This window comes from Eleutherodactylus coqui, chromosome 2, assembly GCF_035609145.1.
Source record: "Eleutherodactylus coqui strain aEleCoq1 chromosome 2, aEleCoq1.hap1, whole genome shotgun sequence".
Classification (NCBI taxonomy): domain Eukaryota; kingdom Metazoa; phylum Chordata; class Amphibia; order Anura; family Eleutherodactylidae; genus Eleutherodactylus; species Eleutherodactylus coqui.
Genome location: NC_089838.1, coordinates 285178776 through 285206344, shown reverse-complemented (window position 1 = coordinate 285206344; position 27569 = coordinate 285178776). Strand labels below are relative to the sequence as shown.

At 47.6% G+C, this 27569-nt stretch overlaps 2 protein-coding genes across 3 annotated transcripts in view; one reads left to right on the top strand and one right to left on the bottom strand.

The window, feature by feature from the left end:
* LOC136612647 (cytosolic purine 5'-nucleotidase-like) overlaps positions 1-8776 on the top strand; it is a 47364-nt gene extending 38588 nt beyond the window's left edge. For both annotated transcript variants that reach the window (XM_066593132.1, XM_066593131.1), the window contains 2 exons: positions 7543-7638; positions 7755-8776. In XM_066593132.1, the coding sequence (XP_066449229.1) occupies positions 7543-7638; positions 7755-7865 (207 nt within the window). In that variant the 3' untranslated portion in view covers positions 7866-8776. The remainder of the gene's footprint in view (positions 1-7542; positions 7639-7754) is intronic.
* Positions 8777-12657: 3881 nt separating this feature from the next.
* Positions 12658-26441, bottom strand: CKAP2L (cytoskeleton associated protein 2 like). The gene is made up of 9 exons (XM_066593130.1): positions 26362-26441; positions 24474-24540; positions 22992-23052; positions 19596-20671; positions 17240-17447; positions 16006-16161; positions 14114-14177; positions 13864-14035; positions 12658-13663 (listed from the first exon to the last, which is right to left on the bottom strand). Exons 1-9 carry the CDS (start codon positions 26390-26392, stop codon positions 13393-13395), a joined length of 2106 nt encoding a protein of 701 aa, XP_066449227.1. The 5' UTR covers positions 26393-26441; the 3' UTR covers positions 12658-13392.
* Between the last annotated feature and the right edge of the window lie 1128 nt (positions 26442-27569).

Sequence of the window (27569 nt, the reverse complement as noted above, 5' to 3'; positions counted from 1 at the left end):
ACAGTCTATATAGGCAGTGGGCTTTTCCCAAAAAATTTGGGGAAAAAAATCTATTTGGGCTGCCTGTGACCGTCCTGACTGTACTGCGTCTCTGCTGGGGGTAGTTGTCCTAATTCATACGCAGCCAGCTAAGTGTTACAGCAGGCTTGCGCAAAATTCTTTCCTGGCTCTGCTGTGCGTTCCGTAAGCGAAGTCAGCCTCCAACCACAGGCCAATAAGCGGCACATTTAATTACAGCGTTCTGTTTCTGCACTACTGGTAATACAGCATGCTGAGGGGTAGGGGTAGGCCTAGAGGACGTGGACGCGCACGAGGACGCGGAGGCCCAAGTCGGGGTGTGGGCACAGGCCGAGCTCCTGATCCAGGTGTATCGCAGCCGACTGCTGCGGGATTAGGAGAAAGGCACGTTTCTGGTGTCCCCACATTCATCTCACAATTAATGGGTGCACGCGGTAGACTTTTATTAGAAAATGAGCAGCGTGAGCAGGTCCTGTCGTGGATGGCAGAAAGTGCATCCAACAATCTATCGACCACCCAGAGTTCTGCGCCGTCCACTGCTGCAACTTTGAATCCTCTGGCTGCTGCTCCTTCTTCCTCCCAGCCTCCTCACTCCATTACAATGACACATTCTGAGGAGCAGGCAGACTCCCAGGAACTGTTCTCGGGCCCCTGCCCAGAATGGGCAGCAATGGTTCCGAATCCTCTCCCACCGGAGGAGTTTGTCGTGACCGATGCCCAACCTTTGGAAAGTTCCCGGGGTCTAGGGGATGAGGCTGGGGACTTCCGGCAACTGTCTCAAGAGCTTTCAGTGGGTGAGGAGGACGATGACGATGAGACACAGTTGTCTATCACTCAGGTAGTAGTAATTGGAGTAAGTCCGAGGAAGGAGCGCACAGAGGATTCGGAGGAAGAGCAGCAGGACGATGAGGTGACTGACCCCACCTGGTTTGCTACGCCTACTGAGGACAGGTCTTCAGAGGGGGAGGCAAGTGCAGCAGCAGGGCAGGTTGGAAGAGGCAGTGCGGTGGCCAGGGGTAGAGGCAGGGCCAGACCGAATAATCCACCAACTGTTTCCCAAAGCGCCCCCTCGCGCCATGCCACCCTGCAGAGGCCGAGGTGCTCAAAGGTCTGGCAGTTTTTCACTGAGACTGCAGACAACCGACAAACAGTGGTGTGCAACCTTTGTCGCGCCAAGATCAGCCGGGGAGCCACCACCACCAGCCTCACCACCAGCATGCGCAGACATATGATGGCCAAGCACCCCACAAGGTGGGACGAAGGCCGTTCACCGCCTCCGGTTTGCACCGCTGCCTCTCCCCCTGTGCCCCAACCTGCCACTGAGATCCAACCCCCCTCTCAGGACACAGGCACTACCGTCTCCTGGCCTGCACCCACACCCTCACCTCCGCTGTCCTCGGCCCCATCCACCAATGTCTCTCAGCGCACCGTCCAGCCGTCGCTAGCACAAGTGTTGGAGCGCAAGCGCAAGTACGCCGCCACGCACCCGCACGCTCAAGCGTTAAACATGCACATAGCCAAATTTATCAGCCTGGAGATGCTGCCGTATAGGGTTGTGGAAACGGAGGCTTTCAAAGGTATGATGGCGGCGGCGGCCCCGCGCTACTCAGTTCCCAGTCGCCACTACTTTTCCCGATGTGCCGTCCCAGCCCTGCACGACCACGTCTCCCGCAACATTGTACGCGCCCTCACCAACGCGGTTACTGCCAAGGTCCACTTAACAACGGACACGTGGACAAGCACAGGCAGGCAAGGCCACTATATCTCCCTGACGGCACATTGGGTGAATTTAGTGGAGGCTGGGACAGAGTCAGAGCCTGGGACCGCTCACGTCCTACCCACCCCCAGAATTGCGGGCCCCAGCTCAGTGGTGGTATCTGCGGCGGTGTATGCTTCCTCCACTAAACCACCCTCCTCCTCCTACGCAACCTCTGTCTCGCAATCAAGATGTGTCAGCAGCAGCACGTCGCCAGCAGTCGGTGTCGCGCAGCAAGCGTTAGCAGGCCGTGCTGAAACTACTCAGCTTAGGAGAGAAGAGGCACACGGCCCACGAACTGCTGCAGGGTCTGACAGAGCAGACCGACCGCTGGCCTGCGCCGCTGAGCCTCCAACCGGGCATGGTCATGTGTGATAACGGGGGTAACCTGGTGGCGGCTCTGCAGCTCGGCAGCCTCACTCACCTGCCATGCCTGGCCCACGTCTTTAATTTGGTGGTTCAGCGCTTTCTGAAAACCTACCCACGCTTGTCAGACCTGCTCGGAAAGGTGCGCCGGCTCTGCGCACATTTCCGCAAGTCCCACACGGACGCTGCCACCCTGCAACATTGGTTTCATCTGCCAGTGCACCGACTGCTGTGCAACGTGCCCACATGGTGGAACTCTACGCTCCACATGTTGGCCAGGCTCTATGAGCAGCGTAGAGCTATAGTGGAATACTAACTCCAACATGGGCGGCGCAGTGGGAGTCAGCCTCCTCAATTCTTTACAGAAGAGTGGGCCTGGTTGGCAGACATCTGCCAGGTCCTTGGAAACTTTGAGGAGTCTACCCAGATGGTGAGCGGGGATGCTGCAATCATTAACGTCCCCATTCCTCTGCTATGCCTCTTGAGAAGTTCCCTGCAAAGCATAAAGGCAGACGCTTTGCGCTCGGAAATGGAGGCGGGGGAAGACAGTATGTCGCTGGATAGTCAGAGCACCCTCCTGTCTATATCTCAGCGCGTTGAGGAGGAGGAGCATGAGGAGGATGAGGAGGAGGGGAAAGAGACAGCTTGGCCCACTGCTGAGGGTACCCATGCTGCTTGCCTGTCATCCTTTCAGCGTGTATGGCCTGAGGAGGAGGAGGAGGATCCTGAAAGTGATCTTCCTAGTGAGGACAGCCATGTGTTGCGTACAGGTACCCTGGCACACATGGCTGACTTCATGTTAGGATGCCTTTCTCGTGACCCTTGCGTTACACGCATTCTGGCCACTACGGATTACTGGGTGTACACACTGCTCGACCCACGGTATAAGGAGAACCTTTCCACTCTCATACCCGAAGAGGAAAGGGGTTCGAGAGTGATGCTATACCACAGGACCCTGGCGGACAAGCTGATGGTAAAATTCCCATCCGACAGCGCTAGTGGCAGAAGGCGCAGTTCCGAGGGCCAGGTAGCAGGGGAGGCGCGGAGATCAGGCAGCATGTACAGCACAGGCAGGGGAACACTCTCTAAGGCCTTTGACAGCTTTCTGGCTCCCCAGCAAGACTGTGTCACTGCTCCCCAGTCAAGGCTGAGTCGGCGGGAGCACTGTAAAAGGATGGTGAGGGAGTACGTAGCCGATCGCACGACCGTCCTCGGTGACGCCTCTGCCCCCTACAACTACTTGGTGTCGAAGCTGGACACGTGGCCTGAACTCGCGCTGTATGCCCTGGAGGTGCTTGCTTGTCCTGCGGCTAGCGTCTTGTCAGAGAGGGTGTTTAGTGCGTCTGGGGGAATCATCACAGATAAGCGTACCCGCCTGTCAACCGACAGTGCCGACAGGCTTACACTCATCAAGATGAACAAAGCCTGGATTTCCCCAGACTTCTCTTCTCCACCAGCGGACAGCAGCGATACCTAAGCAATACGTAGGCTGCTCCCGCGGATGGAAGCATCGTTCTCTCTCACCATCCAAAACGGGGACCTTTTAGCTTCATCAATCTGTGTATAATATTCATCCTCCTCCTCCTGCTCCTCCTCCTGAAACCTGACGTAATCACGCCGAACGGGCATTTTTCTTAGGCCCACAAGGCTCAGTCATATAATTTTTGTAAACAATTTTTATACGTTTCAATGCTCATTAAAGCGTTGAAACTTTCACCTCAACCAATTTTTATTTTAACTGGGCTGCCTCCAGGCCTAGTTACAAATTAAGCCACATTAACCAAAGCGATTAATGGGTTTCACCTGCCCTCTTGGTTGGGCATGGGCAATTTTTCTGAGGTACATTAGTACTGTTGGTACACCAATTTTTTGGGGCCCTCGCCTACAGTGTAATCCAATAAATTTTTTGCCCACCTGCATTAAAGCTGACGTTACATCAGCTGTGCTGGGCACTGCAATGGGATATATTTATGTACCGCCGGTGGGTTCCAGGGAGCCACCCATGCTGTCGGTCCACACAGAGTTGTAACTGCATGTGTCCAGTTATAAAGAGCCCCAGTCTGACTTGGGCATGCAGTGTGGGCCGAAGACCGCCTGCATTTAATCGGACGTTACCTCAGCTGTGCTGGGCACTGCAATGGGATATATTTATGTACCGCCGGTGGGTTCCAGGGAGCCACCCATGCTGTCAGTCCACACGGAGTTGTAACTGCATGTGTCCACTTCTAAAGAACCCCAGTCTGACTGGGGCATGCAGTGTGGGCCGAAGCCCACCTGCATTAAACATGACATTACCTCAGCTGTGATGGGCAATGCAATGGGATATATTTATGTACCGCCGGTGGCTTCCTGGCACCCACCCATGCTGTCGGTCCACAGGGACTTCACAATAGGGAGTTGTACCTGCCTGTGTCTATGAATTAAAAACCCCGGTCAGGTTGGGGCATGCAGTGTGGGCCGAAGCCCACCTGCATTTAATCTGACGTTAGCTCTGCTGTCCAGGGCACTGCAATGGGATACATTTATGTACAGCCGGTGGGTTCCAGGGAGCCACCCATGCTGTGGGTGCACACGGAATTCCCATTGCGGAGTTGTACCTGCCTGTGACTATTTATAAAAAACCGCGGTCTGACTGGGGCATGCAGACACCTTGACAGAATGAATAGTGTGTGGCACATAGGTTCCCCATTGCTATGCCCACGTGTGCAGCTCCTGATGGTGGTGGCACAGGATTATATTTCTCATTGCTTCTGTACAGCATTGTGGGCTATCACCCCGCCCCTTTTAAAGAGGGTCGCTGCCTAGCCGTGCCAACCCTCTGCAGTGTGTGCCTGCGGTTCCTCCTCATGGCAGACACACTTATAAATAGACATGAGGGTGGTGTGGCATGAGGGCAGCTGAAGGCTGCGCAGGGACACTTTGGTGTGCGCTGTGGACACTGGGTCATGCAGGGGGGGTTGGGCAGCATGTAACCCAGGAGAAGTGGCAGCGGAGTGTCATGCAGGCAGTGATTGTGCTTTGTTGGAGGTAGTGTGGTGCTTAGATAAGGTATGCCTTGCTAATGAGGGCTTTTCAGAAGTAAAAATTGTTGGGAGGGGGGGGGCCCACTCTTGCCGCTATTGTGGCTTAATAGTGGGACCTGGGAACTTGAGATGCAGCCCAACATGTAGCCCCTTGCCTGCCCTATCCGTTGCTGTGTCGTTCCCATCACTTTCTTGAATTGCCCAGATTTTCACAAATGGAAACCTTAGCGAGCATCGGCGATATACAAAAATGCTCGGGTCGCCCATTGACTTCAATGGGGATCGTTATTCGAAACGAACCCTCGAGCATCGCGAAAATTTCGTCCCGAGTAACGAGCACCCGAGCATTTTGGTGCTCGCTCATCTCTACTCCTTGTGCAGAATTTTTCTTTGGTGCCCCTGTAATAAGAAAAAGATTCCATACACTCATTGTCAAAAAAAGTCCCTCCCCTAGAAGTTGTCGAATCAAATAAAACTTTCTCTGTGTGATTATAACACTCATATAGGTAAGTGATTACATTATCAGAGCAGAAGGAGAATTTATCATAGAAAACTAACCCCTAGAAGTGCTCTAGTACCCTGTTGTACCCCTCTAGCTTGGATACAAGCAGGCACACACAGGCACGTCGGCTCTAGTACCCTGTTGGGCTGCCTCTAACTTGGATACAAGATGTGATACGGCATGAAGGCATACAGGTTCTATAGGATATCTTGTGGCATGGAGGCTCTAGTACTCTGTTGTACTGCCTCTAGCTTGGATACATGTGACATGGGTTGGCATGAAGGCTCTAGTACCCTGTTGTACCATGCCTAGCTTGGATACAAGATGCGATACAGGTGGGCAGGGAGGCTCTAGTACCCTGTTATACTGCCTCTAGCTTGCATACAAGATGTGATGCGGGTGGGCATGGAGGCTCTAGTACCCTGTTGTACTGCCTCTAGCTTGGATGTAAGATGTTATATGGGCAGACATGGAGGCTCTAGTACCCTGTTGTACCACCTCTAGTTTGGATAAAAGATGTGCTACGGGGGGCATGGAGGCCTTAGTACTCTGTTGTACTGCCTCTAGCTTGGATACAACATGTGAGATAGGTTGGCATGAAGGCTCTAGTACCCTGTTGTACCATGTAGCTTGGATACAAGATGTGATACGCACAGGCACGTCGGCTCTAGTACCCTGTTGGGCTGCCTCTAACTTGGATACAAAATGAGATACGCGCGGGCATGGAGGCATACAGGTTCTATAGGATATCTTGTGGCATATTGCTCCACATTTGCCGTAACTGAGCTTCTAGATTGTGCAGACTCGTAGGCTGTTAAAGTTGGTGTCCCAAATAGTCCCATACATGTTCTATTGGTGATAAATCTAGCGCCTAGACTGACTACAGAAATGTGGCAGTGCTGTCACCCCCTTGTGTGTGCGGCCAAGAAATTATCCTGCTGGAGGATGCCTATTGGAAGCCGCCATGAGAGGAACACATGTGTCTGCAGGTTGTCCTGAACATATCGCTGAGCTGTCATTGTCAGTCGTACCACTACTAGGGGGACCAACTGTCATATGTGATAGTCCCCACAGACCATCACACCAGCAGGGGACAGTGTGCCTGTATTCTGCTTGTACATAAAGCATCACGATAACAGTATACCCATACCAGAACAGCTGAGTGCATAAATACTGTACCAGAACCAAGCTCATAACATGAATATAGCACAAACCAAACCTGATTCATACATACAGCACCAGAATCAAGCTCATAACATAAATACAACTCCAGTACCAAACTCATGACATAAAGAGAGAACCAGAACCAAGCTCATAACAAGAACATGGCACCAACCAACCTCAGTACATGGATACAAGATCCAAGCTTATAACATAAATACAGTAGCAGAACTAAGCAATTGTGTTGTGGGGCTGCCGATAGGCTACCTGCCTAGCCTCATTCATTAAGCACCAGAAGATGCTGCCTAATGGAAAAAATTGTCATTTAGCCAGGCGGACCTAAGAGGTGGTGATTGACCCCAGCCTCCTTTCGCCTGGTACCCCTCTTAGAAGCTGGTATCTGGCACCCCCTGCGACTGCACAGAGCCAGGGTCGGTCATGAAGGGTAGAGAAGAAAATGAAGTTGAGAGATTGTCCGCATTGGTCTTTCTGGAAATGCGATACCCTAGAAAATATCACTCAGAGGTCTGGGACCAAGGGGGTGTTTATATTACTTGCTTTAATATTTGATGGGGATCAGGAGACAAAGTTCAGTAAAGAAAAGAATAAGAAATGGAGTCTTTTGTATCAATTAAGCATCAATGTTCTAAAAGTTACCGGTCAGTACAGATAATTAAGTGCCTCCTTGACTCTTCTTCATATATGAATACTTCCAGATGCCCCATGAATCCACAGTGGAGCATGTCAGTGTGGACGGAGCAGATGCCAACAAGGTTCTTGGACAACATCTAAAATTCATCAAAAGAGAACATGTGAGTACGGGATGTGCAATATACTTGATTTCCATTTAACTGGACTGATGGTGGTTTTCAGTGCGGGCATTGTGTGGGTAAGATTAACCGGGCACTGTTCTGTTTTCTGATCACAGCTTCAAGACGATTGGCTGCAGGTGGTCAACACTGCAAGGCTAAGCCTTGAGGACTCGCCGGCATTAAGGCCTGAAACGGAGAGAAAACCGCCAAGTGTTATGCTGTATTAGCAGCGAGCGGCCAACCTAGCGACATCCACAGATACTCCGAGTTCACTGCTACGCAGCTTATGACAGATGACGGCTGGAGGGGCAATACTCACATACACCCACACTGGGCGTAGAAATAGTTTTTTATCTAAATGATGGAGTGGTGATTGTTACAGTTTACAGGACAGTTTTATACCATATAGAGCAGGTCTACTGCAGGAAGGGCAGGCTTGTTTATTGCACTGAAATCATTACAAATAAATTAGCGCCCCCTCAAAAAAAAAAAAACAGTCATCCATTTGTCAGGTTCTTCTAGCTGGCCATATCATAGGTATATATTTTCCTACAAAAGCTTGGTGGTCACCAATATAATTGCCAGAAACTATTATACTGCAGTATTATATCTGCACAGATCGCCATTCACGATAGTCAGACTGGTCCCGTCTTCCACTACCTTGTAGACGTCTTGGTAGAGTGTATTACATGCTACAAGATCCAATAGTCAAGGTGTCACAATGAAGGATGCAGAGATCTGGGATTGGCACCTGAGGGGCATTCTCCTTCAGCCGTTTACAGGTGAAAATCATTAATTTGGAAGCCTGAGAGATTCTTTGAGGGCGAGTTCACACATCTCACACTGAAACAGTACAATGTAAGTGAATGGGGCTTTAACAAATCCCATTCACTTGCAGAGTAACCAATCCGCAGTGGAAGACTAATGCTGGGGATCTTCAAATCTGCAGCATGCTGTATTTGTTGTGAAAGGGTCCACATGGTGGTCTCGGACCGGTCAGGCTCTTGGAATGTGGCCCCAGGATGAGAACCGGCCATTCCCTACTGTTTTCAGGCAACTTTAGCTGGGAAATCTAGTAAGCCCTTCAATCACAGACGTGCCTGGAACTAGTTTTAATCAATCAGAAGAACAAAGTCAATTTAAAAAAAATCAGACGACGATTGGCTTGTATAAAGAGGCAGTGATTCATCTAGGAACGACTGCCTGTTTCCTGTGAATCGAGGCGGGTGGCTGGACTGATCCCCGTCCTGCTCCGCCTCCATTTACTGAGCGATGATCGCTCCTGTATGAAAATGATTATTGCTGGGACGGCTGTGTACACGGGCCCCAAACAATTTCCGGATGATGTATAACTCTCACCAGTACACGCCGGGGCAGGCCCAGCAGGGCAGTCTGTTATTGCAGCCCAAACACAAAAGTTTTGGTGGGCTAGAGCTCTGCCACCATGGGCATAAACAGCTGTGGGCAGGGGCATCCTGGAGGTGCTGCACCTTCATCGAACATTGCTTCTCTCTTGTTCAGCAGCAACTCTCACTTTTCATTGACCCCCATGGGCATTTTTCTTTTGTCTCCTACACTCCTGATGGGCACTTGCAAGACTGCCTTGCTGTGTCCTTCCCGCCGTCACACCCGATGTTCCTTGTAAAGGAACATACTCTATATTATTAAAACATTGATACCCGTGACAATATGGTTGAACACATGGTAACTAGCCTTACCCTTTAGTTGTGGAAATGCCACGGATTTTCATAGAACTCATTCCTTGCAATGCAATGAGTGAATTGCGCTGTGAAACCTGCACCAAAAGCCACACGTGGATTTTGGTTCAGGTTTTCTCCTTGATGTGCGAACTCACCCCAAGGCCTCATGTCCACGGACGGATTTTTGCTGCGGTTATTATTTTTCATGCACTTGAGCGAAAAACCAATTGTGGTTTGTCGCTCGCAGATGAAAAATCGCAGCATGCTCCATTTTACTGCGGTTCCTGCACAGACGGCTTCTATTGAAGTCAACGGAAACCGTCCGATCCGCGGTCCGTGCGCAGTGGACATTGCAGACAGGCCGCGGATTCTGTGGGAAAAGCAGGAGTTTGAAAAAAAATAAAAATCTGTACTGCGCATATGCATTGGCCAGCACTTCTGCACACAAGTACGCAGGATCACCGGCCATGGGCGGAATCCGTGTGTGCCCATGGATGTGAGGCCTAAAAGGGTGCTATAACACAAGCCCTGCTAATACTCACAATTTAGAGCGATTTGCTGGGCTGCCCCTGGACTTGCAAGTTCAGCCCTACAATTAGCTCTAAATCACTTGTGCGCCCATGGCTAATGCTGCCGTTTACTAATTGTCGGGCTGCACCTTGCTGTCTCTTCAAGTTGCGAGTTCAGGTGCAGACCGGTAATTACTGGTAAAAATGTGCTTATTACTTGTGGCCGCGTACTAGCCCCCTAATGCTTCATTATAATGGGAAAATCTACAAAAGAGGAAATACTTACAGGGTGTTCAACCATCAGCCAATGATTTAATAGGGAGTGATTTTGGGATGCTGCTGGTGAGCAGAACAAAAAAATGACATGATGCCAGAATCCTCCTTCATGTAATAAGGACTGATAATAATCTGTTACATGACAAGCTGCGAGTTGAATGGAAAAAAGTAGAATGCAAGAGTTTACATTGATCATTTAAAGTATCTTTTTCATATTCTTGTGTCTTAGTTGGACTTTGCTTTCCTTCTAGTCACAGTGCAGAGCAGACATAACATTTCGGGCAATTCAGTCTGCATTTCGCAGCAATCTAGTAATGAGCAAACATTTCAGATCATCATCTCAGCACTACTGATTAGTTCAGGCATTCCCCATATGTACGGATGACCTACAGTAGGGATCACAGACGTAGCCAGCAGGGATTGGAATCCAGCAGTGATGTGGTGTCCAGATAATCCTCTATAATGTATTGCATCCATATAGCCTGCAGCCACTGACACGTTTCTGATGAACTTGCCCTGACGTTATTAGCAAGGAGTGAATCTTAAATGTATAAGTGCTGCGGGCTATGTTCTGTGCATGGATGACCTTCTGTACCGGCTTGTTGTTTTGAGACATCTAGCAGTGAATACCGATGGGGGAAAATGCCTGTTTGTACCAGAACAGAAAACAGCTGCTCAGCGTGTGCGAATGTGGGTCGCTGCTTACAGGTACAAGATCTGATTAATAGTTTAGGACAATGTGAGGAATAACTGGTGAGACTGCAGCCGGGGGGCTTTTCTCTTTCCCGAGGCCGGTGCCAACCCAGCAGGGAACTTAGAGCTTCTGAACACTGGGGAGAGTTAGAGCGGGCCATGATTCACAGTCCGATATCGCTCTCTCAAACCTTCTAAAACCCCTGGAGGTGAGGCATTTTAATGTGAAACCAGCCTTGCATCACTGCGGGGTTCACTTCATCCCATTGCTTTCAATGGTGCAGCAGCAGCGCCGCTCCATTGAAAGCAATGGGAGAAGATCGCAATTCCCTGCTGCAGCTGTCGCACCTTCCTTGGAAGAGAAACACCTGGATGTAAAACCCCTCGATGCTGTCACATCCAGGGGTTTAACTTTGTTCTCAACTTTATTCTCAATGCGGCCGGCAGCAGCAGAGCTGGCCCCATTGAAAACATAGGGAGAACATTGTGATTCTCTGCAGCACCGGCCCCATTGAAATCAATGTGAGAAGATCACAAAATAGCCTGTGGGACTGAAGGAATCCCCCATAGCAAGGAGAGAGAGGGGGGCGGAGCTACAGGGGATCTCCTAGAGATCCCCCCATATTTGGAGATATAGGGGGCTGGGCTAGATGGGGTTCTCAGCGATTCCTTTCTAGCCAGGAGAGGGTGAGGAGCTAGAGGTATCCACCCTCTAGCCCCGCCCCTTCTTGTTCACACTCCCATAAAAGCCCTGGGGGAGCCCTCTAGCCCCGCCCCCCATCTCTGGAGAGATCTCTAGGAGAGCCCCTGTAGCTCCACCTCTCTCCCCTCGCTATGGGGGACTCCTTCATCCCCGCAGGGATGCGAGGCTATTTACATGTGAAAACATCTCGCATCCAGGGGTTTTCAGAAGAATTGCGAGGCCGATATTAGGCCGTGAATCAAGGCCCCTGCAGGTCCAAAACACTGCCTTGCATACCAGTATATGGATAGACACACTGATTTCAGCTGTCCGTCACACGACCCTATGCATTGTTCCGTTTGCACTGTATTATCACATGAATAAATAATAATTGCCGATCCAGTCCTGAATTTGGCCGCATATTTTCAGCCAGTCACACGGACTGCTGCCGCGTATTGGCAAAAAAATATGCAATAGTGATGAAAAACATTGATTGCTGTAAAATGCTCAGAATAACCAATAATGGTTAAATTGGGCCAGCTGTGTTTGTTATCTGCTCCCTTTTTCCCCAGCTTGCATTGAACTCTATAGGAGCTTCCTGCGAATCTTGGCAAAAGATAGAGTAAGACTTATCTTTTCATGCCGTATTGGTATTGCAGCTAGTTTAGCAGATAAGTGGGAGCAGATCTCACAGGCATTTCCAGCATATCCAGAACATGTTCAAAGAGGTTACTGTCCGGTGAGTTTGGAGGCAAAGACAGTGTGGAGAATTCATTGTTGTGTTCCTCCAACCACTCCTTGGTGATCTGACCTCAATGACGTGGAACATTGGAGTTTGGCCTATTCGATGACTCCTCTGCTCAGGTCACTATACATGCTGCTCAACCGTCTTCTGGAGATTTGCAGGTGTCTATTCTGACACTCCCTTAACCCTTTCCAATCTACTGTCTGAAGTCTGAAGACATTATGATTTAAGGCTGTACAGCTCTGATGTTGGAAGACGTCCGTCAGGGTTCTCTTACTGTATATTGCCAGCCTCTGCACCTGGAACCTCACTAATAAAACTTTTGACATATCAAAAGTTTGTTGAAAGTGAAGTTAGACTCACGTTGCATTGATATGCATTGCTGAAGCAGCAGTAATTCCTTAAACCCCCGTCTTTACATTATGTCCGAACATTTTAATGTTTGTTATAGTGAATATACAGGTAAGCTGCAGTAAAAGCGGACCGATGTCCATTTCATATTGAATTGTAAGCATTTACAGGCGCTCACAATACTTTTCCTACAATTGCAATCCACATTCTATGTAAAAATATATATATAAGTGTGAAGCCAGACAATATTTTACTATAAACATATAAACACACATCTCTCATACAGACAGTGGGCTATCAGTGTCTGCTACATCAGAGTGTTACAATATATATTGTATCACTATGCTCACCAGCAGTTGGCACATGACATCTCATTAACACCTTAAAGGACCAGACATTTTTAGGGATTGTACCCGTGTGGTGATTTTACAGCCTAATTCTTTCAGCTACGAAAATTATTTTTGCTGCATTTTTTTAAGTGAAATAAAGGGCTATTTTTATATAGTTTAGCCACAAAGTTTTTAAAAATCTCTTCTGCCTTCTCCTCCGGGTCTTCGGCATTAACAGCTGAGCACCCAACCTGCTCTTGCTGCATTGCAGAATTTTTAATTGCGCGCTGTATTTTTACCATCGTGTTTAAATTTACAGTGCTTGATCCTTATAGGGTTAAAGTGCTGATGCGAATTGTACAACTCTCCATTTAACAAAAGTGGCCAGAGATAACAGCTCCAAGAACCAGCGGCGTGGAAGACACAGACATGTACATGCTGCTATGTAGTCATGACTCCGCCTCCAGCGTCACACTGGTCCTTCATGTTGGCCTTCTGTGGGGTCTTTCTTCCTCAAGATCATAAGGTTGTGCTCCGCCTCCTCTGGTAGGGCTTCATTCCTCGTGTATAAGTAGGCTTCTGCATCCGCCTTGTCCAGGAGCTCCTCCAAACAGGACACCACAGTATCGTGTTCCTGTACAACCTCCGGGTACTGAGACGCTGAGTGATGGATCCGCACCGACCTCCTCACTGGAGTCAGACGCTTCCACTCCTGACCACTTTCAGAAATTCTCTTCTTGCTGTTTTGAAGTATGGGAAAGAATAAAAAAAGAAAACAAACCTTAGGCTCTGTTCACATCTATGTACTCAGGAATATTGTATGATTGGCTCACTATTTGTAATCTTTAACGGGTATGTTTAGGGTCAAAAAAGACGTTTTGGCCTATTTAGAACCCCCTGCCGCCCATGTGTGGTCATCAGTTTGATGAATGGGTATTACCTGGTAAGAGATGCAACGTGGAGCTTCACGGCCGAGCCTTGGTCGCATATGCTGGTTCCAGTACAAGGTGTCTTCACCTGTTCTGTACGGTTAGTAAATGGGGTTAACGAGATGTCCTCGTGGATCTCGCTCTCCGTCACCTCCTCAGCTGGCAAGGGCCCAAATGTGACCACTAAGGAAGACAATCTATGAGTATCATGTGAGATCCCCCAGCTTTCCTTGTAGGTAAAAACAGAGGACTATAAATCACCTTTTGTCTTCTTGGTTGTGTTCTTCATGATGTCAAACACAACTTCTCTCAGTTCGTCGAGTGGCTGTGAAAACGACAGAAGGGGAATACATGAGTGAATTAGCCATAGAAGGAGATAGTACATATGTCTCTGGAGGTAATGAGTGAAGTCTAGAACAGTTGACAAAAACATTTCCTTCCGGTGTCTTTGATGACATTCCCAATATTTACCATTCTATTAGCTAATCTTTCATTCAGAGACATGAACACCGCTGACTACAAGATGACCAGGAAGATGGAAACAGCCAAGCTTAGCTGAGTTATGCCATTTCTATAACTCCCGTAGAAGTGAATGGGATTTATGGAAACAACGTATCACATCAAGCTTCCCTGATTCCATAGCCCCTGAGCTGGCTGTGCTACACTGTTTGTGTAACTCCTATAGACGTCTGTGTGTTCCAGATACAGCATAGCACAGGGTGCTCAGATATTTCCGGCCTCCTGACTACCTCCAGCCACTGAATCCAGGATGGCTGGGGTTCGTGGGGGCCCAAACTCTAGATTGGTTTGGATTCTAGAAGTGGAACCTGCACCTATCAGGCACTTATGGCATATCCTGTGGATATACCCTAAAAGTCTGAGATGGGAATATACCTTTATTTTAAATCTTGTACATGGTCGCATATGAATAACCCCAAATCTAAAGGGGTTATCCAACTTTACAGGCTTTAGACAAATGCATGTATTCTGGTCTGATAATTATTTTTGCAATAGGATTTAGTTAAAAATGTTGCAGTGTTTGTCTTCTGCAGCTTCAATAAGATCTGCTAGTAAGGCTGGACTGACTGCTTTAGGTACTTTCACACAGGCTGGTAGTCGCCCGAATTACTCAAACGAGAGACTGTCGGCCTGTAAACACAGCACCCACGGTACTGAGCGAGAAGACACGCCGTAGTCTCGTCATTCCGTTTCACCTCACTTAAACGGAACGACTCGTAAGCGACTTCTCGTTCAGTATAAACAAGCAGTCTTTGAACGACTGCCTGTTCTCGGTGAATGAAGGCGGCCGGGCGCAGATCTACAGAGCACTCCGCCTCTGTTCACTGAACGACTATCACTCCTGTGTGAAAGCACAAGTGCGATAGTTGTTGGGACAGTCATCATGCGTAAAGCCACCCCAAGGGTATGTTCACACAGGGAATTTGCCACCAAATTCAACCTCTAAAAACCGCTTAAAATATAAGCCCTCCCCAGAAAATAAGCCCTAGCTACACTACATAAAAAAAAATAAACAAACGAGAATACTCACCTCGCAGGCGCCGTCCATCTCGTTGCTCTCCATGCGCTCCGGCAGTCTTCCGTGTCGTCCACAGCCATTCAATGTCATTCACTGAATGGCTGTGATTGGCTCATCAAGGGCTGGCTTGGATTGGCTGAAGCTGCAGTCCTGAGCCAATCACAGTACTCTCTTGCTGGAGGCGGGGTATTCAACCCACGTTACCAGGAAGAGAATGCTCTTTTAGCGCTAAGAATGACAAGGATGACTGCTGGATCACCTGCAGAGCAGGGATGGGGACAGCGCCTGCTAGGTATTAAGACACCCCCCGAAAATAAGACACTGTCTCTCTTTTGGGGCACAAATTAATAAGATAGTGTCTTATTTTCAGGGTGACACGGTAGTAGCATGTACTAAGCAGCAATGGCAGCTGTATGGTAAGCGGTGGCTGTAGCAATTATGTGCTGGCCGCATGCAAACCACCATGGGAGGAGAGTGAGACTACGAGTGCTGCATAAATAAGAGGTCAGCAGCGTTTGTTTTATTTCTATATCATTTGAAGCTTCTTATGCATTTTTCAAACTTATAGGACCCCTTTACATGCACACTAATGCTTCTATTTACAGCACAAACTTACCGTGGCCCCGAACTGGACGCCTTGTTTGTACACGTCCATCACATCACAGATGCCTTCTCTCTCCAACAGCCTTGCCTTACACACCCAGTACTTTGCAAACTTTTTTGCTTCTGGGACCTTGTCCAATGCAGCATGAATATCCTCCACTGAGACTTCCTGTAAGACAAGCCCATGTCAGTAAGCAACATTCACAGTGCCTCCAGTATGAACTTGTAGAAGTTTAGAGTATACTAAGACATTAGTGCCCCAGAACGTATATGTAAGTCTTCGGTGTGTGGGGTATATATGCAGCGGGATCAGGAGCCGAGCCAGCTCCATGCACAGCAGATGTAAGTAGCCTTTGACAACTAATACGGGGCTACAACAGCAGTGATCAGCGTTTACACTGATAGTGGCTGTTAAACCTTTAAATGCTACTGTTAATTCTGATTGCAGCATTTTAATGCCCCAGCTAGCGTTTGGGGGTCCTGAATGTGCCCCACTTCCAATGAGATACAATTCAGTTGTCATGGCACTCCAGGGCCTTCTGAAGGCCCCCTGGTGCTGCCATAAGAGGCAGGGTTTAATAGAATGCAATCAAAAATACCATTTACTGCAATATTAAAGTACTGCAGTATACACAATCACAAAAAGTTACATTTTATTATTTTATATAAAATAAAGATTAAAAAGGTAAATTAAAAACAAACAAAAAAAAAAAAACTTTCCAGTATTTATAATAAGAAACACTGAAACAGAAATAGACATATTTGATGCTGCTGTATCTGTAAAAGTCCAATCTATCAAGATGATGCATTATTTACCCAACACAGTGAATGTCATCAGAAATACATTCACAATACCAGAATTGTGATTTTTGTTTTGGTCACTCCATTTCCCCCAAAAATGTAATAAAGAACAATCAAAAAAGTCATACGCACCCCAAGTATCACCGCAGTCTTATTGAAAGTGAAAGGAGTAATAAGGCAACCCTAAAAGGGAGGACAAGGGGCACTCAATATCGGCAGGGGTCTCTGCAGTGAGACCCCAGCTGATCAGAAAGTCAACCCCTATCCTGTGGATAGGGGAGAACGTGCAATTGTGAAATTGTGCAAAATGCTAAACCTCAGAACACGGAGCGCAGCGCTAGGAGAACAAAACCCCATTACCATTCTGGTTCCATCACTTTAATGCCAAGCCCTGCACTGGGCACAACACAATATCATCTTCTCACAACATGGCAGAGGACCTTTACCTTCTCGATGAGTTCTAGACACTCGCTAAGTGTCTGGCTGATTTTCTTTGACCAAGCCAGCATCTCCTCCTCTTCCTCAATACCTTCCCACAATGAACGGTTATGAGGGTTTTGTTTCTTCGCTGTCGGTGGCCTCTTTGGCGGCAGTAACATGGGCGGCCTCTTGTAAGTCTTCCCCTTTGAGTTTAGCCACTCTTGTAATTTCTTCCTTAGAAGTAGAAAACATAGCAGTTGCAATGCAGTTGTACTAAGAGTTGCACAAAAGATCTGTTACCGAGCCCCGTGACCAGTGTTTCAGCACTTTTATAACAGATGTGATGGAGATCAGCTTTAAGAGAATTGCAGCATTAAAAAAATGGTGTATTTCTGTAAGGGCTCACACCCCCTGGCGATACGATACCCTTGTGATGTGAGAGTGAAAACGCATGATGATGAAACCAATGATTTTATTCTCATTTGCAATGTTTTCGCTGTAATCTCGCATCGCAAAGAAGAATGGGCGATATCGCGCATTGTATTTAATGGGGTCGGCGGCAGCAGCGCTAGCCTCACTAAAGACAAAGGGAGAACATTGCGCTCCCCTGAGACGGCTGTGACAGAAATCTGCAATGCTATCCCATTTCTTCAAATGGGTCAAAAATTAACTCAACTTGAAGAGCTATTCTCTCCAGCCTCGTCAGTCGTCTTCTCTGTTCTGGAGGCCAGGGATTGAAAAATACCAGCTAATAAAGTGTCCATTAACACTTTATTAGCAACATTTGCATGTAAAAGGGCCTCCTGGAGCTGTTTACAGAGCACAGCATGTGGTTTGAGCTCTGTATACAGCTCCTTTGTGCTCTGAACGCGCTGTCAAGCGGAATACAATGTAATCCCTGACTCCTGTGCAGAACACAGCGTGCAGTCCCTGTTATCTTCTTTCCGACTGAACAACGGATTTTAAGCTCACCTTAAAATTATTGTTCAGCTGAAGAGTGAACGATAGCAGCGTTTACACGCAACAATTATCCCTCCTATGCCATCCTTTGAATGAATTTTGCGTGATAAACCTTGCGTGTAAACGGGCCTTTAGGCCCGTTATGGGAATAAATCATATTCCAGAAGATTTCACTGGTCCGCTTCAGATTGGTTATATTGAGAAGCTTCATGCATGAATATATGTATTTGAACTGACTGATGTTATCCGTCAGTCCCCAATACTCTTCTGGTTTATTCAAAGGAAGTACAATACAAATATATTTGACCATGACGCACTAATTACATGCACGCCCCTCCCAACATCATAACAACTCACGATTGGCCTAGTATGTAATGAAGCTAATGATTACCATATGTTTACGCCCCCGGTGTATGTCGCTATGTGAACATGTAATTCCTATATACCCAAGTAGCATAGACTTTATTAATATTCCAATCTGAGAGAAGGAATGCAGTAAGATAAGAAGTTCCTCCCCTTGTGCACTAGCGCTGGGAAATGCGTACGGTTAGCTTCCACATTGTACTTGAACATACCAGGGTATAATATTGAGCTTGTTAACCATTTAACTGTTAGCTATTTCCTATGAAAATGGATATATATATATATTTTTGCCTAGGCTGATATAAGAAACACATTTATATTAATACAACAGGCCCATTAGTAAAAGTCGTAAAAAAGGCATATTGGCATTGTTACTACTACTGTGGGTCTGCACAAGGGGCCTATTGCATTACATGGTGGTTGCATAGAAGAGCTGTTCATTGAATACATGGATGGCCACGTCGGCTAGTGAGAGCCAGTGATTGAAAGCTCCCCACTGCGGTTCATAGAGGAGGATCCCCCTTCTATGACGTCCATATGCCCCAATAGGTCCAGAATGGAAAATACACATTTCCATTGTCACAGGATGACAGGAGTTGTAGTGGATGGGAGGTATATTTCCCCCGGACTCCTGTCATTCTGTGAAATAGTAGGGAGCAGACTCACCTGCAAGGTAGTTAATTAAAAGCTCCAGTGGGTAGATGTTACAAGGGAGGGAGATATGTTGCTCTGAGTTCAGATAGAGCAAGGAGAGGCGAGGATATGACTGTTTTACAGCAGGGGGAGTTGCGTTTTATAGAAAAAAAACAAAAACTTGGGCAACCCCTTTAAAAACGGATGTAAAAAGGAGCAAATGAAACCAAACTGATAAAAACAGGTTTTTTTAACGGACCCGTCTACTGGATCCGTTAAAGAAACGGAAACTATGGTCTCTCTTTGAGTTCCATGTTGCTATCCGTTCCACTTTAAAATAAAAGGATCCATTCAAAAGGAGAATCAAAACGCTGATGTGATCCCTAATATGTATGTATGTAATGGTCTATTAACACTTTCACATACTTGCAGTCTTCTACAGTCATCCTGGGAGTCTGTGGTCTGCTGGCGGTGTCGGTGGCTGTCAGGTTGGAAGCTTTCGTGAGGACTTCTTGAGTTGCACCGGTGACACCTTGTTGCTTGTGCTCTCGGTTCCCCTCATTGTTCTCATCCTTGGACCCATTGACTACTGTCTTGCATCCAGTTGGCGCTGTGCTTTTCCGGGGAGCTATTGGTTTATTCTGAGTGTTCTGACTATAGGATATTCTCTTGGAAGTGCAATCCGAACTATGTGGTCTTCTGCTCGGAGCAGAGACTGGACCAGTGCTAATCTTCTTATGGACCATCGTGGTGCAGGCCGCCACCGCTGAGCTGGACTTGGCAGTAGGACAAGTTGTTTTATGAGAATTGTCGACCGGCTGCGACTTGCGCACATTTAGTGGTTGTTTTGAGCCGTCATACCTTGAAGACTTAATCAAGAAACTTCTTTCGCTAACACTTTTACTTTTAGCGTCTGGCAGGCTTAATCTAGAAACTATGCGGATGTGTCCACTGCTGGCCAGGGACACAGGCTTACTAGCTGGAGGCTGCGTCTTAGGATCACTTTTCGTTTTGGTGGCCTGCGTTACGGCTTTAGTTGCAGGTACTTGCTTAGACTGAGATACACCCGGCTCTCCGTTCTTGCGCTGCACACTTGCGTACAGCCCGGATGCACACTGGCCTCCCGTGGTAGGTGAGGTCTCATCCACCACACAGATTTCAGGTTTCTCCCCATCTTTTTTGGTCAAGATGACTGTTAATGTGACGTCTGATTCTTCCCTTCTTTCCTGTTTAGCATGGGCGCTGGGAACAGACGGAGGGTGTGATGTCCTCCCCGCATGGTCCCTCTGCTCAGGTCTCACTCTTGGTAGACCACATTTGGGTGGCAGCGGGTTCCTGGATGAAGCGTTACTCACAAGTCTCTTGGTGGAGACAGTTGGCTGCGTAGGGATTTTTCCTGAATTTGACTGATGCAGAAGGGTTGCGGATGAGGTTTTGCTTTTACTCAATCCGAAAGTAAAATGTGACCCTTTATTCGGAGCGGAGTTCTTTGGCTTACAAATCTATAAAAACATAAAATTCAGTTATTATAGTTCTACCAATACCCGGGATGTGTGAACAGTTTGTAATTAGATTTCCCCATACGGATTTTCCACTTTTCTGTCTTCATGTAAATGTAATTTATTTACTTATTGTAGACAACTGAAAGATCATTCATACAACATACAGTACATATCTATCTATCTATCTATAGGTGAAAGCCCTCACTGACTGACTGACTCGCCACTAATTCTCTAGCTTCCCAGTGTCGTACAAACATGAAATACGGCAGGACTATTCTTTAGGTCCTAAATAAGAAATGTAAAGGGGTCACAACTTGAAAATTCCCTGCCAAGTGCAAAAGTATTAGCACCCCTGTGTAATGTACCTAAGCTAATTCTCTAAAGTTCCTGGTGTCATGCAAACATGAAATTTGCCACAACCATTCTTTAGGTCCTAAATAGGAAAAGTAAAGGAGTCACAACTCGATTATTCAATGCTAAGTGAAAAAGTAAGTGCACCCCTATGTAATGTAACTTCTCAGTGTCGTACAAGCGTGAAATGTGGCGCGAGCATTCTTTAGGGGAGTGTCACGTTTTGCAGAGGGACATCCGTACATGCAGCCTGAGGAGAATCTAACGTTCTTCTATGTGTATACATATTTTATCCCTCTGTTACTCTAAAGTAACTTGACTTCATAAAATTTTCCACGTAAACACCTGTATCAAAGTAACTCGGGCGAGGCCGGGTATGTCATCTAGTACAAAATATATTTCGGTTGCACAAAAGACGTAATTAATAGTGATGAGCGAGCATACTCGCTAAGGGCAATTGCTCGATTGAACACTGCCCTTAGCAAGTACCTGCCTGCTCGAGAGCAAAGATTTGGCTGCCGGCGGCGGGCGGGGAGGAACGGAGGGGAGATCTCTCTCTCCCTCTCTCCCCCGCCGACTGCCGCAACTCACCTGTCACCCGCGTCGGCACACGAACCTTTTCTCCCGAGCGGGAAGATACTCGCTAAGGACAATGCTTAATCAAGCAATTGTCCTTAACGAGTATGCTCGCTCATCTCTAGTAATTAACTGATCAACAAGTGCTTGCTCACTCATAGGCTGACCGAGGGCAGCTTTAGGTCGGCTGCAGAAGGCAGCGCTGGATTTCGCAGGGGAATCTGTCTGTGAACCCAGCGGGCGACCCTGTGTACCTGTCATTTCTGTGCTGCGGATGACTACAGACGCTTGCCGTCAATCATGCACAGTACAGATTTAAAAAAAAAAAAAAAAAAAGATTTCACTAGGTGATGACGCGGGTACCCACAGCCTATCTGCAATGTTAATTGCGGATGGGCTGCGGGTCGGACAGCTTCCATTGACTTCAATAGAAGCCGTCCACACAAAGTCTGCAGCAGAAGAGGAGCATGCTGCAATTTTTCCACTGCTCGTGGAAATCCCAATTTGTTTCTGTGAGTGTGAAGGAAAAAGCAAGTTTACATAGCATGCTTTGAAAGGTATTTGCTAGGGATCCTCTATGCCAGGGGTCCCCAACTCCGGTCCTCAGGGACCACCAACAGGTCATGTTTTCAGGACATCCTATGGTAAGAACACCTGTGGCAATGTCTGAGGCACTGACAATAATTACATCACCTGTGCAACACGGAGGAAATCCTGAAAACATGACCTGTTGGCGGTCCCCGAGGACTGGAGTTGGGGAACACTGCTCTATGCGGACGCAGATTCGGCAGTAAAAAAATCTGGTTGTGTGAAGCCAGGCTTAGGGGGGCGTCCTGTCCATTGGCGATATCCCATTGCGTTATCCGTATGCGGGTAACACAATGAACACTTTCCATAGGATAACTATGGAAAGCACAGCCCAATGCACACGAGCGGAAAATTGCCCTGATTTTCCGCTTGCGTATAGAAATCGCGGCACGCAGCTATTCACCTATCATTTATGATAGGTTCATCGCGGTGACTTTAGCGTTCTCTCGCGGCAGAAATGTGCTGCAGGAATATGCTACGCCCGTCGACAGCCGGCCTAAAGGCCCATTTACACGCAAAGACAATCTTTCAGACAAGCTCACCTTAAAATCATTATTCAGCCGAAAAGTGAAAGATGGCAGCGTTTACACGCAACAATGATCGCTCACATGACCGAATTTTGAGCGATAATCGTTGCATGTAAATGGGCCTTTACGCAGTCCAATGATCGGGCAAATGAACAATCTTTACCAATCGTGAACAGTGTAAATTGGCCTTCAGATTATAAGGCTTTCCTCCACATTGTGTTCATGATTGCCATTGTAATACTTCCCAATACACCAGTGGCCTACAGTTGCTCACTTACCTGTTTAGAAGACTCTTGTGGCCTTTTATTCTGTAGATTAGTGCAATCTTTTAGATAAGGTCTGCAAAAAACATGAGGATAAACAGTAAGAATGCAATAGACCAACAGCACTCTCTATAACAATACTACACATTTGAGGACTCTCAGTACAATCTGTACTATGTTACACTCATTTAAAGGTGAAACTTGCTCTAAAAGGGGCCGCTACATATGTCTAAAATACGGAGAAAACAGCAAGCGAGATTGCAAGCAACTTCACAGCGTGGGACCCCACTGTGTGCATGCCATTCACTGAGACAGCAGCTGTGTGGCAGGAATTCCATACTGACTATAGGATAGACTAGAGACTGGACAATGCTGCAGTATCTTGGGATAACCACAAAATCCTGCTGTGAAGTACACTGTTACAACTGGGGAGTAGGGATGAGCGAGCACACTCGGTAAAGGCAGATACTCGAGCAAAATCCCTCTTCTCGAGTAACTGCATACTCGTCCGAGCAAATGCGGGAGGGCGGGGGAAGAGTGAGAGAGATCTCTCTCTTTTCCACCCACATTTGCTCGGACGAGTATGCAGTTACTCGAGAAGAGGGATGTTCGCTCGAGTATCTGCCTTTACCGAGTGTGCTCGCTCATCCCTACTGGGGAGTAAAGGTGCATTTACACAGGCTAAGAATTGATCAGTGCTCATTCACGGTCGTTAACACACAGCAAATCGGCATTAAAGGGAACTTGCCTGCACCCGTGAGCACCATAAAGTTATTGTGCTCATAGGGCAGGTTCCAAGGAGACGGGGAATATGGGTGTTATATTGAATTGGCTCCAGATTCCCAACTGTCACCCGCGGAAGTCAACGCCAGCGGACCCCTCCCGGCGGCCCGCGCGCGCACAACGGACCCCTCCCGGCGGATCGCACGCACAGTGGACTCCTCTATGTAGGATCCTTTAAAGGGATGAAGGATCAGTAGAAGAATCGTTCGTCCCTACGGAGCTGTCACTGGTCAGCTGGACATCTCTTCGTTCTTACAGGGATGATGTAGAGCTGAACAGCAGCGTTTTTATGCTCGCATAAACAAGCAGATCAGCCAACAAACAAAAAAGTTTACTGCTGGCTTTATGATCTACACACCGGCAGACTAACGGGGAACACTTGGCCATGTGGGTGAACGTTTCTGCCCAATAAGCAGCCCATGTAAATGCCCCTTCAGGCTCTGTTCTCATCGTCATCGTCACAATGCTGTGTGGGATTCGTCACCTAACTCTTTGTGCCCAATTGGCCCTTATAACTTATAATGGGGTAAGTCAGGTTGCATCGAGGGGTCAGTCGTTTCAATGAAAAAAAAATAAACTAGTGCTTCCAGCAATCCCCCACTGAAGACGGGGGCGGTGTTCTGCTCAAGTGGCCGTCCCTAAGGTAGATTAAAAGGCGCAGCACTTGGCTGAGATGACCCGTTTCATGCCTGGAATAACAAAGTGTTGACTTACTTGTCGTTTTGAGGCTTCAGTCGGCCTTTTGCTGCCAAATATTCCAGAAGCTTCAACCGGCGCTCTTCTACAAAGAGAAGGAACGGATGACAAATATTACGTTGGAGGGTCAGACTATAGGAGAATATTACATACAGCTTCAGAAATAAATAAAGGCTCTGTAGCCCCTCTGGATGCTCCACGTCATTACGGCTCCATCTATACTCCATGGACCCCCTCCTCCTATTCCACCTCTGAGAAGGGGCTGCCACATCAGTGCAGTAAACGTGCAGAGAATAGCCGCGATCTGGTTGCGGCTATTCCTCGTTCATGCAATTTAGTGCTCCAATAGCCGCTATTTTGGCGCTAAAATGACGTTCATGTGAAAGAGGCCTAAGGGAGCGTTCATTTGCAGCGGACGCACAGCAGACTTCATCCCTTCAACTGAAGGCGCAAAATCTGCTGCAAATCAAGATCTGCAACAAATCTGCTATGTGACATCGTACCCTGCGGGCGGCGTCACGCCGATTGTAAGTGCTGCGGAATATCTGTAGAGGATTTGGGTGTAGAGGTTCTACGGCGTTTACTGTATGAGCCATGAGGTGCACAGCTGGCACTATGGCGCTGCTACATCACAGCCCGGAGTTAGGCCGCTCGCACACAGGCGGTTTTGTTCTACGTTTAACGCTGCATTTTCAGCGCAGCGCTAAACGCCGTCAATCACTACCGCTGTTTTCAAGGGGGCTGCTCAGACAAGGTTAATCCGCAGCGCTGTCCGTTATAGTCATGTGTTTTAAAGCGCGATGCTTTGCCGCTGAAATGAACTTTTTGACAACGTTTTTTTCAGTGCGGGAATCATCAGCTTTCTTGGCTGCGTTTCTCCGGACGAGATTTGCCAAAAATCCCTTCCACGCAGGGCGGCAAAGCCAGCGCTGCGGATTCCCGGGACGTAGCATGTCCATTCTTTTCTCTTTTCTGCTGCAGCTGCACTCTTCTCTATGAGAGAGCCGGCCGCAACAGAAAAGCATGCGGCGGAGCCGCTCTGAAACCCGCAGCCAAGCGCCACAGGTTTTGAATCTGCGCTTTCCCGGCGCAAGTCTCACAGTTTTTCGCTGCAGCAAAACTGCAAGCTTTCCGCCCGAGAATACGACCCATGTGACCCCGGCCTTAAAGGAGTATTCTGAGCATTTAACCCCTTGCAGTATAGATGACCTATTCTCAGGACAGCTCACCAGTAGTTGATCAGCGGGGTCCGCCGCCCGGCAATCACTTGATCTCAGCCGTCGCACTCATTGTAGTAGAAGGCTTCGTCCCACTACAATCAATGGTGACCACACCCTCTAGACCCACTTCTGACCCCAATGTGGACGTCCGATTCAGCTGCGGCCGACCCCAAACATCAGACCCCACAGATCCACCACTGATCGTCTGTCCCCGTATTTTACCGTATTGTTTGCAGACGCCCGGCGTATTTGTGCGCGCTAAAAGAAAAAACATGCATACAAGTATGCGCCTATTGATTTCAACAGGCAATTACGTTTAATTGGCTCAATATGCGCTATTTTTGCACACAATTCGCGCAAAAAAAGGGTTATGCTACATTTTTTTTAGTACAACTATAATGCGCACGCAAAAAAAAGAAGTTGTGACCGAACCCATTGAAATCAGTGGGGTCCATTCATTACATATATGCAATATACAGTGCAAATGTGTGTATACATTAGTGGTAATGCATAGGCTATGTGTAGAGGGGTTATTATATAACAGGCATATTACATGCATGCATGATAAATGTGCGGCCAGAACTGCAGGAAAGCACGCACGCATACATACACATAATATATATATATATATATATATATATATATATATATATATATATATATACACGCACACAGTGTATACTCACCTTCCGCTGTCCATCTCTTCGTCGCTTCCATGATATTTATTATTATACAGCCGCCGCGGCTGAAAGCACTTTCCACACAACCGCCGTAGTTCAAACCAAACAACCAATCAGATTCTACGTTCTAAGCAAGAACAACCAATCACATGCTCGTATCAGCACTTTTTTTTACTTTCTCAATAAAACTTTATTGACAACAACAGCCGCAGCAAAGATCTAGGCTAGTGTGGTGCTGATAGCCAGGATTGGACGGCTGCGGGATATCGCGTGAGCTGATTGGAGAGGCGTTCTGTGCAGTCACTCCTGATTGGACAAAAATTTGGAAGGTGGCGTGGTTGGAGATGCTGCGTCCCTCTGCTAGAGGCGTGAGACAGGGTTTGCATTAGGTGATAGCGGCGCTGCAGCAGTGCGTTGTATGCTGGGGTAGATGGATGCAGATATATATTTGTTGCAGCTTCCAGTTCACCTGCGGCAGCACATCGAGTTCTACGGACAGTGGGAAGCAGCAGCTGCATAGAAATGACGCAAGGGCGTGCTAATCTTTTTTAATGGTGCTAAGAGCATGATATATATATATATATATATATATATCGCAACTATTCACGCCTTTCCTTCTGACGTCACTTGGGTGTATGCATGAAAAAATGCCACGCTGTAAATCTGCAGTGACAAAATCCGTACCATCTAGGCGCGGATTTGACCGCGTTCATAACCGCATAACTTTTTTTGAATGGAGTCATGCACATCAGCGATGCTGCGAGGGAAAAAATGGCAGCATGTCTTACTTTGTCGCGTTCCTCGGAACGCCACGCCCATTGATTTCAATGGGACCTGAAATACATTGCGTGCGAGTGTGATGCCAGGTTTCCCATTGAAATAAATGGGATACGCTTCCGATTCGCTATCGCGTGAAACACGAACAAGAGGATCAGAATTTCACAGAAGCGATGTGAGATGTTTTTGCCAAAAAATTACCTTGTATCCACGGGTATAACGCACGAGATCGGACCGACATCACGCTTGCCATCTTGCATTCATGGGTATAACACACGAGATCGGACTGACGACGTGCTCGCCATTTGCGAAATCCAACCCTGGCAGCAGCAGCGCCCGCACGTACCTCTTGCTTTCCTTTGTCCCCTGTGCTGCGGTTGGTCCGCGTGGCTCACCGTCGGACATGCGCAGTACAGATTCTTTTCTTGAAACTCCTG

Bases quoted from the DNA above. Each gene is read 5' to 3' on its own strand.
- CKAP2L (XM_066593130.1), bottom strand. From the start codon at position 26,392: ATGGAAGCGACGAAGAGATGGACAGCGGAAG. The intron at 20,672-22,991 runs GTAAGTGAGCAA...ATGTTTTTATAG, and splicing joins CACAAGAGTCTTCTAAACAG to ATTTGTAAGCCAAAGAACTC. The intron at 14,036-14,113 runs GTGATTTATAGT...TGTCTTCCTTAG, and splicing joins CACAACCAAGAAGACAAAAG to TGGTCACATTTGGGCCCTTG.